Raw genomic sequence first — 20,127 nt, forward strand, 5'->3', positions numbered from 1 at the left:
CGTCATGTATAAACGTGGTTAGTTACGGCAGAGGCAATACCCGTAATAGCAGTAGTCGTAATTGCCGCAATAGGCGGGAAGTGCCATTTAAAAACACCAGTCTTACAACAAAGCGGCAGCCTAATAGTTCAGGTGCGCTATGTGGGCTAGGTATGTTTTAATGCTAGTAGGCCGGCTAGGTCCAGACTTCTGATATTACAGGTACGTATTCGTAGTGCAGGTCCTCTGGGTCCTGTGTTTTAATACTACAGGTGCGCTAGGTTCCTTCTGATAATACAATGCTATAACTGGTCCACTAGGTCCACTATTACTACAGTTCCACTAGAAATTCTAACTGTTCAAAAGTTCTTGTTGGCATCAACATACTGAACACTCGGGTTATCGAAGATGTGTTAAACTTTCTGTATACTGGGGAAATCAATTTGACAGATCACAATTTAGCGGAAGTCATGCTTTTGGGAACGTACCTGGAAGTTACTGAAATCCAAACACTGACTGCAAGGTTTATGCAAAACTCACACAACAGTGGTTCCTTCTGATAATACAATGCTATAACTGGTCCACTAGGTCCACTATTACTACAGTTCCACTAGGTTCAGCCTTCTCATACCGCAGGTTCGCAGTGTTCAGTCTTTAAATATTACAAGGAGGGGGAGACCGGGACCGGGGATACCTTGCTTGGACCAGTTATATCACGTCACAATTAGGTATTGCTAAAACACTTTTAACAAAAAGATTTGTTTATGTTTCCATCAAAAGTTAATATGTATACTGGTATATATTTTAGGCACAAAACTCGATTTGGACATCAGTAAGTTCTGCGGTAAAAGTGTCGCATACAATCGCTCCCTCTGCCCTGTATATCTGCCCGATGACTGATGTTTTGTCTTAATATGTTAGCAGAAGTATTCTAGTAGTTGTACCAACGCTAAAAACTAAATTAGAAGGGCTACAGATCAGGCGAATACGAAAAAACCTTCGAGTACACACCTTTTTCCTATGCATTTTCATTAAAACTGCTGCGCAGTTACCAGGTGCATTCAAGTGGAACCAATATTAATATTTTTTCAAAACACTTTTAATTTTAGAAAAAAAAACAATAAGATTAATTTTATATGTGATTTAAATTTAAAAAAAATCAAGTTTATTATGTTTAACAGTTGTGCAAAGTTATAACTTCATACGTTGTGTATTGACAGAGCAATAGGGTTACTTGTGTCGTTGGTACGTGCTTATTGTTTAATCTCTACTTAGGCCGGGTTCACACTCACGCTTTGCGCCGGCGGATTCTTAGTTTGTTTCATTATGCGCCGGCGTGCGGGCGTACGCTCGGGACAAACAAACAAAGAATCCGCCGGCGCAAAGCGTGAGTGTGGACCCGGCCTTAGTAGTCTCTGGTACAACACAAGATTTCATCTGAAAATTAACGTAAATTTTGCCGAATTGCAATGCAGAATTGCGTTTTTTTTTCTTTTAGGTGAAATTATTGGAAAATTTTGGGTGAAATTATTTAAAACCTTTGGGAAATAATGATTCACAAAAATTCAATTGAAACAAACAAACGAATTGTCCCAAACTTTTGCTTATTGGGACATGAGGTTATGGTAAATTTACTTTCTCGCCTAAATCCTTATAATACTAGTCAGTGAAAATGTTTTGACGCGAAACACCCGCACCATACTGCCCAATCATTGTTAGCATCAGAATTTTGTGCAGTTAACCGTATCAAACTTTCGGAATTATTGAGGCAATTATTTCAGCATTACTGAAACAACAACAAACAATGAAAACTCGTCAGCAGTCAGCACTGCAAGATTTTGTTCGGATTTTAGATAACTTGTTGCTTTTGTATTGTGCATTGCGTTTTGATTTTAACCATTAGATGTTTAATACTGTATATTTTGATGCAGCATTTAGCTACAGCAAGTGTTTTGGTTTTACTTTCTAGGATAATAACAGCACCATGATATACTCATCACCAGAATTCCTTTCCAGCTGCATGCAATTTTTAAACAAGCTTCGAAAGAAAAAGCAAACTTGTGACATCAGCATTGTTGTAAATGGAACAAGTTATCCTGCACACAAGGCTGTAATGTTGGCAGGAAGTCCATATGTTCATCAACAGCTTTCTAGAAATTCTAACTGTTCAAAAGTTCTTGTTGGCATCAACATACTGAACACTCGGGTTATCGAAGATGTGTTAAACTTTCTGTATACTGGGGAAATCAATTTGACAGATCACAATTTAGCGGAAGTCATGCTTTTGGGAACGTACCTGGAAGTTACTGAAATCCAAACACTGACTGCAAGGTTTATGCAAAACTCACACAACAGTGCAATTACAAATAAGAAAATTGCCACCATTGAGGTTAGCATGGATCATTCTTACAATTTAGTTGAGGAAGAGAGCGTTGAGATCAATGACATCAATGATGAAGACTTCCAAATAATAAATGAACCAACAGAAGAAGTGCCCATGGAGAACCCCACTGATCAAAACTTTGATGTTGAAAGTCCTGATGAGAATGCAAGTGAAGCATCACCGATAAAGGACAATCGATCTCGTCAATGCAGTTTCTGCCATAAAATGTTTTCCAGTTACAACAGCTGTTTGCGTCACACTCTTACACATACTGGCGAAAAACCCTACATGTGCGAGTTATGTGGGAAGTCATTTCCAAGGAAAGACAACATGTTAAAGCATTGCGGCAAAAGGTCGTGTCGTAAAACTCTGAGGGAGAGTACCATGCAAGAAATTGATGGAGGCAAGAAAATAAAGCTAGATACCAGAGATGATATTCACAGAGCTCTGAATGTGTCAGAATATCTGGACCCTTCTGCACCTCCTGGAATGTTTGTATGTAAAGTCTGTGGGAAGAAATCATCTACCAAGCCTAACTTTCGCAGGCATGTACGAATTCACACAGGCATTAAGCCATTTCAATGCCCATCATGCCTCAAGTATTTCTCTCGAAAAGATAATTTGGAGGGGCATATATCGAGATGGAAAAATGGAGCATGCAAAAAAGCAGTCATACTTCAACAAGAAAGTGAAATGTCTGAAAATGAAAGTATGTCAGAATCCAATGGAACAAAACAAGAAAATGTTACTGCTTGTTTGTTTAGTTGCAGTCACTGCGATGAGCTATTTGAGTCTTTTAATGCCTTCTATGTCCATAGCAAAGAAAACCATGATGTTACTGTGGAGAAAAAATGTCCGGTTTGTCAGTTGGTGTTTGCAGAAGTAAGATACTTGACAAAGCATTTGGAGTACCACAAGAGCCAGTTAAAACCCGAAACCAACACAACCAAAAAGAAACTTATTGGATATAGATGCGCAGCTTGTGGGGAATTGTTCATGGACATCATTTCGTTTCAAAACCACGACAGAATAACATGCACCACAAGTTGTCGGTTTTGCAGCAAAATCTTCTCTAGCAAGGCCCACTTGTGCAGACATATTCGCATTCACTTCAATCAAAACCTTGTAGCTTGCACCCTTTGCCAACAGGCATGTAAAAGTAGGGAGAAGCTTAATGAACATCTTAAGAAGGACCACCGCATTGAAATGCCCAAATATGCACGACTTGGCAGGTCACCCTTAGTGGAAGAGGTTACTGAAGTTGAAATGGAGGAAGCTGTCAAAAGCATCACAACCAGGACAGAGAAAAATGTCTCCGATTATGAAAGCGAGAATGATGGGAGTGACTTTTGAACACTTGTGTATTGATACTTTGTGTTATAAGTTAACCATGTTTGTATTTTACTGCCTGTTGTGTTGTGTAATGAATTGGAGAGTTTTTTGTGTAAACCTGCAATATATTATATTGCTTTTTCAGAGGACTGCTAATTGTTTCCATATTTTAGGTTTATTTTGTTAAAATGGTTTAAATGAAAATTAACATTAAATATGCTGCCGAGGTGGACGATATCACTCGAGGGCGGTCCACGCCGGGTCAACCACTCATGTGCTTTGATTGGTCACCGAATTTTCATGTTTGGTGGCTACTGTATGGGAGTAGATTATGAAGTCCACAGCCTAATTGATGTACACGTCTTCAACACATGTAAGAGTGCAGTTGTTGTTGATATTTCTTTTGTTGTCCTACAATATTTATATAATTTTTTTTCTCGCAGATACGTATAGGTGGGCAAAAATTCCGGTGGAGGAAATGTCATATGCAAACGTCACACATGTGCCATATATGAGGTAAGGATACTATTCTAGAAAAGAAAGTTATTGTGTTATGCACAAAAGAAAATTATATACGTTCTGCGGACTAAAGATATCAAGAATAGATTTGCCTTTTTTGATTATGTTGTTTCTGCAATTTGAAGACATATTGTAGTATTTTGGTTGACATGTTTTTCAAATACCTTTTATATGTAACAGATATGGACATGCTTCAGTTGCAATAGATAGTAAAGTGTATCTCTGGGGTGGTAGGAATGACTCATTTGGAGCCTGCAACATTCTTTACAAATTTAAACCAGGTGTGTTCAAGTTGTGTGTATAAAAGTACAACTGTGTAAAGCTGCATTTTTCATTTGGCTGCAGAAAAACTCTCATGGAAAAAGGTTCCTCTGCAGGGCCCTTGTCCTGGAGCAAGAGATGGTCATGCAATGTGTGTAGTGGGAGAAAACATTTACGTTTTTGGTGGATATGAGCAGGAGGTACATTTTCTATGACTATATTCACTACACATGTTGGATGTGACAACTGAGGAAGGTTTTAGAACACAAAGGCACGCTTAATACTTTTGTAACAATTTGGAACCCCCACTGATCTGGGGTTCTTAAATCTTTTTGGCTTTGGGGCAAACAAAACTGATAAGTCAGTTCAAGTTACAAAAGAAAACAACAGGTTACCCTAGGTCAGTGGTTCTCAAACTGTGGTACGCGAGAGCTTTTCAAGTGGTACGCGATTTAGTCTACTCTATACAATTTGCCGCACTTTGCAGAAGCCAAAACCGCTGCAAATACATGATGTTGGTTTCTTTATTGTGCATTTGTGACGCAATAGTATCAACGTGAAATTGTTGCACTGTTGAAGTAATTCTGACATCGTGTATTCAACTGTGCAACAGTTTCACGTTGATACTATTGCGTCACAAACGCACAATAAAGAAAACCAAGCAACTGGTGATATTGGCTAAATTGTTATTCATTGGTGTTATGTCATAACAGTTATGGTATAGTAATACGGTGGTACGCAGTGTATTAAAAAACAAATAAGCGGTACGTGATTGGAAAAAGTTTGAGAAACACTGCCCTAGGTGAACAAATTGCTTTGGTACTTATAAATCAAAACTAAACCTTTTCCGAACTCAAACATCTTTGCCTTGCTTTCACCTGAAAAATTAAATAATTTATTTGTGACATTATATTGCAGTTTGAAATTACACAAGCAAATGGTTGACTGACTTATATTTCATTTCGTTCTCGTCTTGCATGTTAAATAAGTTCAAAATAAAATAATAAAGTGGAACTGAATTTACACCTTTCAAACACCCTCGGCATAATTTGCTTCAACCGTAGTGTTCTTTACAATTTTGCCACAACTTCACAATCAACTCTTTTTTAGACAAAAAATGCCAAATATATTTATCAGAGCATTGCAGCCACACAGCTGAGCTGCAGGCAATACAAAAAATATCTTGTTTGTTTAAACAAATGCACTTCTTTGCAGGCTGACTGTTTTTCCAACCAAATGTTTATGATCAACATGGAAGAGAAAACATGGCATTTTATTGCTCCAAAGGTTTGTGTCTTCATTAAACTAATATTTTGCTATTTGTAAATAAATAGAATCAAATGATGCTTCCACAGACATTTAAAAAGTACATTTTTCTTTATGTATATTTGCATTTAGTTCGGGACATGTCAATAGAAAACCCAAGAATAGCAATTGGCAATAATCTTGCATTTGACTTGAGTGGGCTATGTTGTTTTTTGTTTATTTACACATGTGAAAAATTATTCTATATTGTAAGTTTAAATTCTTGCAATGCCACAGCGGTTGGAACTCTGCAGTCGTTATGTGAAGGTAAAGGTTAATTTCCTGGTATTTACAGGGTGGAATCCCTGCTTCATGGAGAGACTTTCACACAATGACATCAAGTGGTCCCCTTATTTATGTATTCGGTGGCAGAGGAGATGTCAATGCACCTTTGCATTCTAACCGTGAAATCTACGACAACACACTTAAGGTATATATAAAGTCCAGTTTGTTAGAAACATATAGAAAGTATTTAATTAGGCAACATGTGTTTTCATAACAGGAATTCTTATTTTATATAAACACACCATTACTTTCTGGACCATTCTTTGTTTTTTTTGACAACATTTAATAGTTAGTAAGTGCCTTATCAAAAACTGATTTGAAATGTACTGCAGGTTTTTTGTTGTGTGAAATGTATCCACCTATGGGTTCTAGTAAATAAACATCCTACTTCTAGCAATCATGAGTGTGTAGATGGTTGGTAACATTTTCTGTATTGTGTATATACAGTTTTTTTCTTAAATATTGCAGAATACAAGATTCTGGTCACTGTTACTTCATATCTTTGCAACTTTTTCATTAACAATCATACTGTTGAAATCATTGACCAATAACATCTCTGTAGAAAAACATCGCACCATGTTTAAACCTGAAAGTTAGCAACACATGTCTCCGGGTCCACATTATGTTGTTTTTCAGCCCTGTGTTATGGCTAAAAAGAGTTAGCAGTATAATTTAGAGAAAAATAATTAAAATTGGAAAAAAAAACACATTTAGACTTTTGTTGCACTTGGCTGTGTCTCTAGGCTTTGTAAGTTTGCTAAAAGCGTATAGTGACAGTTATTTTGTTTTTGAAGAATCAAAATAATTCCTAATAAGGTAGGATGTACGGCTTTGAGTATATTTCAATTTGTGGCAAAAAGTGTGCAAGTGTCTCTTTGTATGCTAAAGGCAGCCAACTATGACCTTGTTAAAATTCAATCAAAAAGTTTGCAAGGCAGTAATTAAGGATTTGCTATTGGACCTATTCCACATTTGAAAATTGTTGTTTTTTTCATGTTGAAGGTTTTTAACACTGATACACTATGTTGGAGCAACCCAGTAAATCCAAACTCACTTTCACCCGTGGGTAGAAGGAGTCATTCTGCGTGTAAGTTTTAAATATAGATTTTCTAACATAGTGTTGCTAATGTACCAATACACTAAAATATTGTCATTTGCAGTCATGCATGACGGATGTCTGCACATTTTCTGTGGTTACAACGCTGAAATAGAAAAGCATTTCAACTGTATGTGGAAATACAACCCAGGTGTATATTGATAAAGTTTTGTGTCATTTATTTTTCTCTTATGTAGATTTTGCCAACTGTTAATAGTATTAAACCATCGGTTCCCAACTTAAATTGTATGATAATCACTTCCAAAGTCTTGTACAGTTAATGTGAACCACCTTAAGGCACTAATAGGTGAAGTACTATTTCAAACCTTGTTGGTTTTGGTCTGTAAAACTATTTAATGTAGGTTAGTTTGTTTACACCGAATCTTTTTGTCACATGTTCCAGCGAACCATTTGTGTTTTATGTACCACCAGTGTGAAATGTTAACCACTGTATTATTCGTATATTTCCATATATTTTGTTTCTAAAAATATTAAGTATTTATGAATTGTGATGTGTACACAGATACCTGCAGTTGGAGTCAAGTTAATGCTGTTGGCAAACCTCCCCTGGCACGGAGAAGACAATGCTGCTGTGTTCACGAAAACAGACTTTTTATGTTTGGAGGAACAAGGTTTTTAAATAAAATATAATCTGTTTTAACCAAACAACAGATTAAAAGTTCCAACTTTGTTTGGAAAAGTGTCAAATTGTGTAAACTTTTCTGGTCAATAAGCAAAGTACAATAAAGGGAAATGTTTTAGTCCAGTGCTGAATGATGAATATCCTCGTTTCACCGACTACCGGTTGGACTACGAAGAGCGGAATCTGCAAGACCACAGTGACACCCATGTTTTAGATTTTAGTGAGTTAATGTGTGCAGTGTCTTACTACAAACTAATTTCTTAGCGTTTTTGCCATCAAGCAAAAGTAAACAAGCCAAATTGGGAGTAAATAATAAAAACTGCCTGTCTGTTTTTTTGCAAAATCATTTATATATCCAATGTCTCTTTTGTCACAGGTCCAAGTTTGAAAACACTTTGTACTTTGTCATTGATTAAGTTCAACATAAGCACCGAGAAGCTACCTCCAAAAATCAGGTAGAATCATTTAAACATGCTTGATACTTGTTTTTCATGCTGTAAACCCAGGGTGCACAACACAAATGATGATGTGTGCCAAAATATTTTATTATTTTCCCTATATTTTTGGGGTAATTGAAAACACCCCTTTTAAGTGATTATAACCTGAAATCACTTAAACAATCAAAACACTAATCTTGCACTGTATCAGATATGAAGCCAATATGTACTAACATATGTGTGATTTTCCAATTGGAGGTGTGTCAAATTTGGCCCTGCGCTGTGCACCCCTTCGTCAAACAATGTGTTACATCTCAAAAGAATAGTATATCTAAATTGCTTTTTATCTTAAAAGATATTAACAGTATATAAGCAATATCAAGCCAATAATATATTGACTGATATTAACTGTATCCAACAACTCAAATCAGTCTTGTTTTGTTTCTGCCAGATGGGAAATACATATGATGACATTGCCCAACAAAATTAGCAAGTCCATGTCTCACGGATAGTGTTTAAAAAAATATGCATTTCCACATTTGTATTGCAAGTCCTGTGTTTGGTGTTTTCCTAAACTTTCCATTTTTAAATTATGTTTAATCAGGATTTTTCCTAGCAGATTGGTAGTATGTGCAAATAGAGGTTATTACACTAGTAGATGTAGTGGTCTGCTTTTGTTAACACATTTAAATGATTTACCTTGACTGGAAATAATATGTTGAATGACAATTACAAGACATTCTGGATAAATAATTATGTAATTTGTCGGTTATAAGGTCATACTGTTCACACTGTGTTGTTGTAAACTCGATTTTTTACCATAAGGTTCTCATCTTTTTATTGCTCCCTTGCTACACTGATGTAAGAAAACGCGCTTAAACCTTTGTAAAAAGGCATTGTCACTAAACCATGTTTTTTTTCCTGCCGTTTTTTCTTGCTTTCTGCCTGGTGATTTTGTTCTTTTCACTGTGCTGTTCAGTGTTTGTTGTATGTTCATACAGATATTCAATCGTGTCTGTGTTTGCTCCTCAGTTTTTCAGGACTTTTTCATGTAGGAAACATAGACAACAAATTATCAATGGATATTTGAAATAGTTCGAATTTATGATGCCATAAACTTAACCTAGCCTCATTTTTGTTTTGAGACAAATGCAGAAATCTGATGATCGTAAATTGACAATTAAACTTTTTACACCAATTCCCACAGGCATATGATAGTTCACATAGTTTTCACCAAGAAAACAATTTCTTTAGGTACCTTATTTTAGCCTACCCCTGCATTATCGGAATGTTTGCAAGACGAAACACGTTTGACAAGTTAGCTTTCAGACCGTATTTAAATCAGTATTTTTCGGAAAGGCATCCAACAAGACTGGATGCCATAATCCAACATTGGTCTCGGTTTCCACCAACCTAAAATAAAAATTGCTTTAAAATGTAAGCAGTTTTTCGGCACGATAGGCGAAGAATACAATAATCTGGAACAGAGAAATAAATAGGTTGATACGCATGAATGCACATATTAAGTGGATACACTCTGCTTAGTTCAGCGAGTTCCTTTGTTAGAACAGCTCAATACTCCTTTGTATATACCTTTGTGGTGAGGTCACACCCTGGTCTTCTGAACCGACAATATCACGAGGTCGTGGTATCAGATTGGAGCAAAATGTATTAGAAACCCAGTGCGCAATAATTGCTGCGCTACGCAACGAAAAAACACCTTATAACCAAGTTATGGAAAAGCAATTCGTTTTAGCTTTAAAGTTTATCACAGTCGCATAACTTAAACATCGTGGCGTTTCTATTTTTTATCAATTTGCACAATGTACTCTACTGTTAAAGCAGGCTGTACCGCTCCGAAAAATATTCACAAGCTCACACTGCATTTGCAATCCCATAATAGTTTGAATAACATGTAAAACCAAGTCAAGTAGTTAAAATCGCACTTCAAAAACATATACCTGTTTCCAAAATGCTTGATGGCAAAATTACTGGTAAGATTTCGTAAATCAAATGAAAATTAACAGTAAAAAATGAATGGCGATTGGATTACGAAGCGAAATCGCACAACCCGACCACAGGCCCAAAACTACAGGAGAGAAACACAGCGTGAGAAAAGGTGGTAAATGTTCATAATCAGTTGCTTGTTTGTCCGCCTAATCAAAGTATCCGATGATGATAACAGTCAGGCTCTCAACCATGAGACAGAGACCTAAGATGCACATGACAAGGGCCCAGATTTTCTTGGGTGTTTTGAATTTTTGTGGGCTCAGCCTGAGGAAGAAGACACAGGGAAGAACAAACACGAGCATGGTCGAGGCCGTAGCACCTGCAAGTGAATATATATGTAATGGTATTGCTTGTGAAACTTTGGGTGGTAAATAGGCCTATAACACATACACATTTTAGACGATTTGTGAGAGGAATTTTCGATGTTCAAGGATATAGATTGAGACAAAATGTGCGGTCTATTTTGGAAAAAAAACATTTGCTATCGGACATAAACATCCCAATACTACAAAAAGTTGGCTAAAATAAGTTTTTTTATGTAAATTTAACCATCGAGAACGTGCTGACACGGGGTCGTGTACTCAACTTACCAATAATGCCAAAGACTTCTCGAATGCTCGGAACGAAGATAACGAGTATGTTGATAAATGTGAGCAGGAACATCATGATTCCAATGTGGATCTTCCACGAAAAGTCTCGGTCCGGGAACAAAAGGAAAGTCAACGCCTTTCGTGCCTAATTTATAGAAAGAGCAACAAAATACAAAATTTGAACGAGTCAAAAAATGAAAATGAGTGCAAAAACAATGCTTGACGCAACAACAAGTTGTATTTGAACCGTATGCGGTTTCTACAAAGATGAAACGATACCTTGGGCTTTTACAATGAGTGTTAGTATAACTGGCTCCAATCAAATTGCGAAAGTGTTTATACAATCAGTGTTTTTGCAAAGAATATTAATAAACATTTATAGGTTATATGAATATATCTATTCTAGTGTATGCATATCATTTGTTTTTAGTACATTAGCATATCTTGTTTTTAAAGTAAAACTTTTCATAAAAAGCTTACTGGGAAGTGAGTTAAAGGCACAGTAAGAATTACGGCCACCAATACAGTAAGACGGACAATCAGAGTTAGGACATCGCTTGGGTCAGTTAAACTGTACATCAGCAACATTTCAGCTTCCATCCAGTCTGCAAAAATGGTATAACTGTAATTCAGCAACTTTCCGGTTGTAAACAAGCGTTATGTATAGTTATTTGTTTCACTTCGAATACTGCTGTATATTACAGCGGCAAATAATATGCAAGTCATAGTAATCACAATAACGCTACAACTTTGAAGCACGCGTGTATACAATGCATTGTTCAGTAACAATACTGTGTAGAACTCGCATATAATCTGTTAGAAAATTGTAAATATCTTACTGTAGAAAGTCAGAAAGCCGAATAGCGCGGCTAGTGAATAGAGGACGAAGCAGAAAGCGATCGAAGTATTTGCCACCTTCTGCATGCGAGGAGCCGACGGTCTGTAAAAAACAGAAAACATTTGTTTTTTCGGATATCTATTTTCTAGGATAATATTTTTAAGGATATCTGTTCAGGTATCAAGTTCTCACCTTTTCAGTTCGGCGTAGATGGGCAACACAGCAGTGTGGCATACGAATGAAAAGGTCATCGTCGGGATGCTGTACACCCACTGCAAAACGATTTTGTTTGAACATGTGTACACAAACTTATAAAACTTGTTACCAGAAATCTAATGTAAGAGCACGCGTTCCAGCGCCCGCATTGCCGCCGTGTAGCATTACTTAAGAACAAACTGTTAACTCACTCTGCTGGTTAAGGCTAGAGGTTTCGCAACACACTTCTGTGGTCCGTATGTTTCGTACAACTCCAATGCTTTCTTCTCAAGAGAAAGTTGCAGAAGATCGCTTTGACTGATTTCGGTGACGTTTTGGTAGACCGCCATCGCTGTTGTCGTGGCAACGTCGGCGAGCATGTGATCAGTTGACGTCACCACATCACCGTGTGACGTCACATTGTGGTGGGTGGCGTTGTCGTGCTCGAAAATGGATTGGTCGAAAAGGGGACATGGTATTGTGAATTTCTTGGCGATAACCTGCGGGGAATGAAAGGTTGTATAAGAGGACTTCACCGCAAATGTGGATTTTATAATCAGTACCGAAATGTTGCATTTGAACTGGCTGCAATGACAGCCTCTAATTTTCAAACATTGTGCCATTATAGAATGGAAAAGCTACTTACCACGCCAGTGAAGAAGAACATGCATGAAATGGAGAATCCGCTCGTGTAGCCGAGAAAACCGATGTTCTTGAGAGTGGCGAGAGGCAAAATGATGAACAAAGTTACCAGGACGACAAGGTAGTCACCATTCAAATACCAGGAGCTACGAAAAAGCAAAGCCTTCCTGAGCCAGGTCTATTTGTATGTTGGATTTCCACGGTCAAGTTTATATTGTTCCATTAGTTACAAAAGAGACTGAAGCGTATATAATATACAGTATTTGCTGGTAACATTGATAATGAACACAGGTGTTTGGGTAAGTTTTGATTACGCGAGTTACCAGTAGCTAATGTTGTATAGCATTGGTTTTTAGTTTCAAAAATTGCAAAATAAATCCTACCCGTCATTCTCAGTTATGCCAACCATGGTCATCAGAACGTTTGGCAACTCATATTTAACTATGAAGAGGTAACTGCTCATGGCTCCGATGTTTTGGAGGAGGATACAGACAGCAGCTGTGATCTGTTCAATTTAAAAACAAGCCTCATTTAAACGTTATCCAAGGTATTAACTGGGGGCCGTGACTTGGTACATGTAGGCTACAATGTAAACGTCTATTTTTTGCCAGCTTGTTATATTTGAAACGGCACGTAATGCTTTGATGGTGCAAGGTTGTGAGTTCAATGTGTGACATTGTTTGCCGTTGATCATTTGCCAGAGCTTTGCTGGTTGTTAATTAAACCTGGCTTATTTGTATTGGGTTCCGTTCTCTCAGCTTTGTTTGTACTGCAAACTTTCGGAAGGTACCTATTTTCAACGTTTTCGACAATATGAGAAAGGCGTAATACATATTTCACACTTTGCATGTTTTTCTTAAGGATGTACGACTAATTGACAGTTTCATTTAAATATTAAAACTAGTCCTAAAAAAATATAGTGTATAACTCGGTCGAGGGCGCATAAAATATCTCCTCAGTCAGTATCATGTAACAAAAAACATGTCTAGAAGAAAACAAGCCAAAAAAACATTAATACGTCGTTGTGTACAATAACAAAGAGTTTGCAGTTCAGGCGAACGCAGTTGTCTTGTAAAGGTCGGAGATTTAAAACCAATCAACTCAAAAATAATATAGTGCTAAAAATGACGTCATTATTGGGTTTAAACAGGAAGCAATCTCGAAAAAACAGATTTTGTGGGTCAATTTAACTACGCTTGACAGTGACAAATAGAGCTATAACGTTTGCCGCAGGTTTTGTCTGAAAAGTCACAAGCTATTATTGGGCCGTCGTTAATTGAAATTACTTAGGACCTGCAGGTTACTGTGTTTATGAAAACCTCGTAATTGGGGCATTGAGCTTATAGTTGTTGTTTGTTTACGTCATTGACAATCGGAATCAGATTAGCAGGCTCACGTTTTAGGGCGTTTAAGAGGTCTTTATGACCTTGTTGTTGCGAAACAATTTGTGTGCCTTGCCTGTCATTGGCTGGTTTTGTGCGGGCGTTTGACCGACCCTATTACGTGATGCTATCACAGATTTCTTCTGAGGTAAATATAGTACATTCTAAAGCCTAAAAACCCGTTTCTGATACATTACTGTTTCGTTGAAGAAACGAAAAGGTTTTGTTCTCAGAAGAATTTTAAATTAGAATTGGTTACGGCAATTGGTTAAGTAACATTTATCTAATTTGACGCAGGTTAGACTTTTATTGTGAGAATCGTCTAAAGTTTGGCAAGGCGATTGGGAGAAGTGTAGTGTATTGCAAATTTGTCATTAACTAGTCCATGCGCACTTTCGTAAAACTTACTCTGCCCGGCAGTCCGAACGCTTTGTATCCCAACTTCTCGTATGCTTTCACTCCGGTTTGGTCGCACAGGATAAGTAGGAAGTGAATGGCGTACAACGCGAAGAAGGCCACGGTCACCATCAAGGCGCTACAAAATTAATTCCATTAAAAGTTAACCAGTTTGGCCTAAATGTTGTTAACTCGCATGAAGTGAAAAAAAGCAAGAAAACACGAACAATTTAAATGGAAATGGCTTAGTTGATTTTATCAGTATAGTGACCACATATGTGTATTTGGTCACTACATCATATATAAAGGTGGTAAAAAAATCAACTAACACTTTGTATATCACAGTCCTTGTAAGGGGAAAGACAATTCAATTCAAAAATTTAACCATACATAAATTTTTAGTAATGCTTCACAACAAGCAGGTGTATGATTTCTACATTTTTGCCCCGGATTGGAAAGTGAGGTGTGGAGAGTAACAGAGGATGTAATAAAACAAATACTTTTCGTAAATCGAAAACATTCATCCAGCATCCTAATTTCAGATCATTTACTTACAAAAAGAGAACGACCCCAAGTTGAGCCATAGCGTAGGCTAGGCCGAGAATTCCAGATCCAAGAATGGCGTTCATGAGGTTGAAGACGCTGATTGCGAAAGACGCCGATCCTGTGTCCGGCTCATGATGGTAAACACTCAGCTTCCTTTGGCTTTCCGTAAGCGGCTGCAAAAACATAATCGCTGGTAATTTTAGCGTCGCAACACGAATTTTGCATTTCTGTATGGTGAGAACTCAATATGAAAACTACTTACAAATTGGTATTATTTAAGTAATTGCTTGTGCACTGTTTTGGACAGACTGACCAAAACTTTATTTGCACGAGCTTTTGCGAACTTAATCTTGCTTCATCAGGGACTGCAAAAAAGCGAAAAGAAACTCGCGCAAACAAAGTTTTTATAAGTCAGTCTGTCCAAAACAGTGCACCAGCAATTACTAAAGTTATAGACCTGAAACTGACACGGCGCTTTAAAAACATTATTTGTTATCAGTACGAGTTATGTACCTTCGGTGGAAGGAAAAGCAAGCCAAATTCAAGCGACATCTTCACGTAACACTATGATATATTTTACCTCTACAAACAGCTGTCTCGACACACTTCTACCTGCCTTGCATTACACAGAAGCGAGGCTACATAGAAGCTGCACGTCTGATCCCAAGGGACTGACGTGATGGATTAAACAGCCCACTGTAAGGTCATTACGTTGACAAAACTCCTTGGTTTAAATAGGTCACTCAAAAGGAATTTAATAACGGGGCGTTTTGTCGCCAAAATCGGTGCAAATGTTGGAAACCTCGTGATTAAACCAACATATAATGCCATAATGTAACCTTATGTGCTTTAAAAAGCCACCCCCCTCATATTGCAACATGCACAGTTCAAAAAGTAATGCTTAACGATTGCAACACTGCAGACATAAATCGTGTTAACATTGTGTTATAAATATTATATGTCCTGGCTTTGCCGAATATTTTACAAACCAAATCGTTTAACCTACGATAGTCATGTAGTATCAATTTCGGCAACAATTAAAGTCAGACAAAGGCCTCAATTTTGCCGGGTCGTCTGTTGAGGTACAAAGGTCTATTTAAAGGTTGAACTCGTTCCCGCTTCATGCCCCCTTTGCTTACCCTGGGCATTGTATTATACGCATGGCACACATCCTTGCGTAGACTTTAGCCTTGCTAGAGTGGTTGTTTTCAAGGCTAACGTTTGCTCAGGCGATGAATAACAAGCTCTTGCGTGACTGCGCGAAAGCAATCAAGTCAAACCTGTTTTTAGCAATTTGATGGATTGTCGCCGTTTATCTGTATTCAGTTAATTGTCAACAACACGCAAACGTAGGCAAACAAATGTGCAATTGTGCAGTTTACCATCGGCCAGGATTAAAAAATACGCACGCAGTTTCCCCGATTTTTGAGGACATTGTGTGCTGGTGTGGATTTCGAGTTTTTGGGGGGCGTTTTTAGGCGAACAGTGATAATTTGTCCTTGGCAATATCACTTACAATACGTATTTAACAAAAACCAGGCACGTTTGTTCAAAACTAATCACGGCTATGGTGGCCGGTTCGGTTTGGTTCTTAGTTTGCGGAATCTGGTTAGTGGTAGAGTCTATTCTGTGGGGGTGAAAACGCTGTAAAAACGTACCTTGGTCGAAACGTCGGAGTCAACACGATGGAGGCCAGTGTCGTCGTCATCCCTGTTGAAAAGCTGGGTTTCTTTTATGTCTCGTCGCGTCCACGGGTCGTGCTGGTGGAGCTTGTGATAGTTGCTGCAAGTAACAGTCAGTTTCAGCCATTACGCTACAACTTTGCACAGTGGTTTCCTGTATTGGACAGGATGTGTGACGTGTTCAAGAGGGCAAACCTAATACACGTCGAAGTTCCCGTAAATTTAGTGCTGAAGAGTCTGTACCCAAAATTATGGGAATTTTTTCAAAACATAACACACATATGTTGTGGCCATTTACCAACGCAACATCATCTAAGCTCCAAAACCCGAGGCTCAAACAGCTGAATGCGGCCAAGCGGCGCATAACGTGAACGTGAGTTTAAACAGGTTTGAAACGGTCGTGGTCGACATTCAAATCTTTATTTAGCATGTGACAAGGCAACTACTAACCGAACATCGGTCCAATGCCATTACAGAATGTCAACTGGGAACATTCTAAACCACCGCCCCTTCGACATATACATGCACAGATGATTTGGTATGTCTTGTTTGACAAAAACCAGTTGAGTTTAACCAGCTGCACAGTTTTCGTAAATTATCCTCGTGCGCCCAATTAAAGTCCAATCGATCGTTTCCTTTACGAGGTCTCATACATTGGACTCCCGTTCTGTGTAGAACGGTGTGAGTATTTACGACCCTGTGCCCTGGTAAATCAGTGCTGTTTTAATTAATAAATAAACAGTGTTTGAATCGCGTGGTTTCCGACCAGCGTCACCGGCACGTATCATTGCAGCTCGATAGAAAACCTGGATTCGAGGAAGGGGGATTAAAGAAAACGTTTTGGAGGCAAAATGATATTATCAAAACTACACACAGCACAGCAAACATTTACAGAGGCCTGTTAAATGTCATAAAAAAACATTTGAATTAAAATTATTTGTACGCGAACTGCTACACATTGGTTGTGTGGCAGTAACCTGGAATTTACATCTGTTGTTTAAAGCGTTATGTTGAAGCAAAACAGGCAGCAATACCGAAATGTTGCGTCACCCTTTGGAAGCATTTGCGTCATTTTACATTTCCTTGGGAAACCGGTGGTAAAACTTTGTCGGTATATTTGCATATCGCTCGCTCTACAAACACGACGTTTACCTTCTCCCCTGTATTGCACCCTCCCTAGTTTCGGGTTAGCAGAAAGGGAGTGAGAAGGGGCAACAAACGGACTTAACTTAAACCGTTCGGGAATTTCTTGTCGTTTCTGTTGTGACGGTTGCTTGCGTTGGTACTCGGTGACGTAATAAAATTCACTTTACAACCAATACCACTATCCATTTCTATGGAAACCGTTTAAACAACTACAAACACAAAATGTATCTGTCACAAATACATTCCCCAACGGACTTGAACTATTTGCTATTATACATTACGATAAACCAGTATGCTTTAATATTGATTCAGTCGCAAAGAGAATTAGGTGCTGTGACATGTTGACCTGGGCATTGCACTGTGATATTGATAAGTAGTACTGGCAGATGGCGTCAGTCTGCGGCAATAGCTTGTTAAACCATTGATCAATATCTTGTGTACGATAGCGCTGCGCCTCGTAATACATACCAGACTACCTCAAGATTTCTAGGCAAGTAACGAACATGGTATGGGTACGAATTAGGTGTCTAAAGAGGTGATTCCGACGCTCACTACTCTAGTTGAGGCGGATTTCCATGCACTATTTTTTAGTGAGGCTCTTTTGCAAAACTTTCTGTAATAGAAACATGTTTGATGCTCGCCGGTTTTGTAGGACTGTTCCTTTGGTAACAACGGTATGTCACGTTTACGCTTTCATGACAATTCTGCATTTTTATAAATTTCACGGAATATTTGACATATGCCACACCGGAATATTTTAACCACTGTTACGGTTGCCCTGTTGCAGTTTACTGAAAATTACTGTTACAGATTGATGATTTGCATTGCAGTGCGTGATAAAAGTACCTTTTCCTTCCACACATATTTTGAAAAAAATGCAACGTACTTGTTTTGTTCCAATTTGTCGCTGTAATCCATCTTGAAATGTGTCCGTTCCCCGAGATGTGAAAACTGAATTGAAATGAATTCGGAATGACGATCACTAGCCCAGTGTCAAGCGTTGCAACCAGCAAAAGACGACAGCTTGCACAGCAATATCAGTCAATTCAGCAAACCCTCGTCGCCTTCTTTCCCCTATTGTACGAGCGGGCCTGCTCGTTGTTACGCAAGATATGTCAACTCTTAGCACACAGCAACCAGAGTTAAACAACAGGGGTGAATCACAAAGCGCCCTGCAGGTGGATTACGAAATACTTGTTTTCGCCTGTGCAAATTCACCAACAATGTAGAACAGTGATATTTTTTTGTTAAAGCTGTTGGACAGCTACACTACTTAAAAAAAACAATTCGTTTTGTTTTATGCACTATAGACTAATGTTGTTTGTTAGATGTACATTATGTAGCTACAGGCACAATATATATATGACGGTCTAAAACATAAGCTTGATGTACTTCTTTCTGGAACTTTCCAACCGAACCAACACAACTTTTTTCGCGTATTTACCCGACCACCGTAACTTCGTTCTGCTCTGCAGAGCTTCGAGGAAACTTCACGATTTCCGCGAACTTAAGGTTTTACTTCCACTATTTGTAGAGGAAGCTGTGGGTTGTTGTTGTTGTTTGCGTTTGTTTTGAAAAGGAAATGAGGCGAACTTGTATGAGACACACACTATAGTCTTCTGCTTATTGGGTTTATATTTACATGAGATTGCAAAATCAGCAACTGATTTTTAACACAGCAGCTGAACTCATCGGATTCAAGCATGCAGAATGATCGAACGACAAACATAACCAAACGGTTTCAAACACAAACCGTAACCCATAAAAACATCTATAGCCCAACTTTAAAGCACAAAGAAACATCTGTTGCAGTGCCAATCAATTTCGGTGTAATAAATTTATCTGTTTTTGCACCAACGTGTGGTGAAACAAGAACATAAATTCCATGTTAAGTAGCTCGCGAAATCGCCAACCGCGTGTGACATTTTCACAAAAAGGCTTGGCTACCCCTGCGCCCAAATTACTACAAACAGCTTGGAGTAAATTGAACGACCAAAGCGCGAAGCTTCAAATAAAACAATCCTTGCATCTGAACATTGCTTGTGTAATTCCTCTTCTTAGATATCTTCACACCAAACCACGTTATTCCTATATCTATTGCTGCTGTTATATTGTCACCGTTAAATGTCAGCCTGCGGGGGTCTGGTTTACATCAATAATTCAAGTTTACAATGGCCATAAGGTTTTAAATTATCAGATAAGTAGTAATTAGGAAAAGAAATGCACACGGTAAAAAAATATATATTTCACGTAAAAATCATATGACAATATAGTTGTTGCCGTTTTCAGTATCTGCGTAACTATTGCTTTTTTAAACCTTCATGCCAATTGTTTGCAAGTAGCACAAGTGTGGACATTTTGACAACGTCGCGAAGTCTGTGTTCGTTCTCGGGCGCGGTCGTTTCGCGTTCACTTGACCTATTTGTTTAAATCCTGCCGCGTGTTTTATGACATTGTGGT

General features: G+C 38.1%; 3 protein-coding genes across 3 annotated transcripts; 2 read left to right on the plus strand and 1 right to left on the minus strand.

Moving 5' to 3' along the window:
• Positions 1-1,914: 1,914 nt before the first annotated feature.
• Positions 1,915-3,867, plus strand: LOC145890611 (zinc finger and BTB domain-containing protein 8A-like). The gene has a single exon (XM_082981727.1). It carries the CDS (start codon positions 1,964-1,966, stop codon positions 3,713-3,715), a length of 1,752 nt encoding a protein of 583 aa, XP_082837853.1. The 5' UTR covers positions 1,915-1,963; the 3' UTR covers positions 3,716-3,867.
• Positions 3,844-9,254, plus strand: LOC145890612 (kelch domain-containing protein 3-like). Its single transcript, XM_082981728.1, has 12 exons — positions 3,844-4,067; positions 4,138-4,210; positions 4,394-4,494; positions 4,559-4,674; positions 5,690-5,761; positions 6,075-6,209; positions 7,067-7,151; positions 7,225-7,311; positions 7,684-7,792; positions 7,923-8,023; positions 8,180-8,258; positions 8,692-9,254. Exons 1-12 carry the CDS (start codon positions 3,911-3,913, stop codon positions 8,750-8,752), a joined length of 1,176 nt encoding a protein of 391 aa, XP_082837854.1. The 5' UTR covers positions 3,844-3,910; the 3' UTR covers positions 8,753-9,254.
• Positions 9,255-9,891: 637 nt separating this feature from the next.
• Positions 9,892-18,851, minus strand: LOC145888501 (putative sodium-coupled neutral amino acid transporter 6). The gene is made up of 12 exons (XM_082979255.1): positions 18,554-18,851; positions 16,498-16,621; positions 14,849-15,012; positions 14,306-14,432; positions 12,899-13,020; positions 12,520-12,661; positions 12,086-12,373; positions 11,871-11,950; positions 11,680-11,780; positions 11,321-11,445; positions 10,841-10,985; positions 9,892-10,569 (listed from the first exon to the last, which is right to left on the minus strand). The coding sequence occupies exons 1-12, from the start codon at positions 18,583-18,585 to the stop codon at positions 10,397-10,399; spliced, it is 1,623 nt and encodes a 540-aa protein (XP_082835381.1). The 5' UTR covers positions 18,586-18,851; the 3' UTR covers positions 9,892-10,396.
• Between the last annotated feature and the right edge of the window lie 1,276 nt (positions 18,852-20,127).

The sequence above is a fragment of the Ascidia mentula genome, chromosome 2, assembly GCF_947561715.1.
Source record: "Ascidia mentula chromosome 2, kaAscMent1.1, whole genome shotgun sequence".
Taxonomy (NCBI): Eukaryota; Metazoa; Chordata; class Ascidiacea; order Phlebobranchia; family Ascidiidae; genus Ascidia; species Ascidia mentula.

What these genes read in the sequence shown, in the direction of transcription:
- LOC145890611 (XM_082981727.1), top strand. Translation starts at nt 1,964, where the DNA reads ATGATATACTCATCACCAGAATTCCTTTCCAGCTGCATGCAATTTTTA.
- LOC145888501 (XM_082979255.1), bottom strand. Translation starts at nt 18,585, where the DNA reads ATGGATTACAGCGACAAATTGGAACAAAACAA. An exon ending in CTTGGGGTCGTTCTCTTTTT is followed by an intron (nt 14,433 to 14,848) that starts GTAAGTAAATGA and finishes TTAATTTTGTAG; the next exon opens with CGCCTTGATGGTGACCGTGG. An exon ending in CGGCTTTCTGACTTTCTACA is followed by an intron (nt 11,446 to 11,679) that starts GTAAGATATTTA and finishes CCATTTTTGCAG; the next exon opens with ACTGGATGGAAGCTGAAATG.
- LOC145890612 (XM_082981728.1), top strand. Translation starts at nt 3,911, where the DNA reads ATGCTGCCGAGGTGGACGATATCACTCGAGGGCGGTCCACGCCGGGTC. An exon ending in TCTTTACAAATTTAAACCAG is followed by an intron (nt 4,495 to 4,558) that starts GTGTGTTCAAGT and finishes ATTTGGCTGCAG; the next exon opens with AAAAACTCTCATGGAAAAAG. An exon ending in AAGCTACCTCCAAAAATCAG is followed by an intron (nt 8,259 to 8,691) that starts GTAGAATCATTT and finishes TGTTTCTGCCAG; the next exon opens with ATGGGAAATACATATGATGA.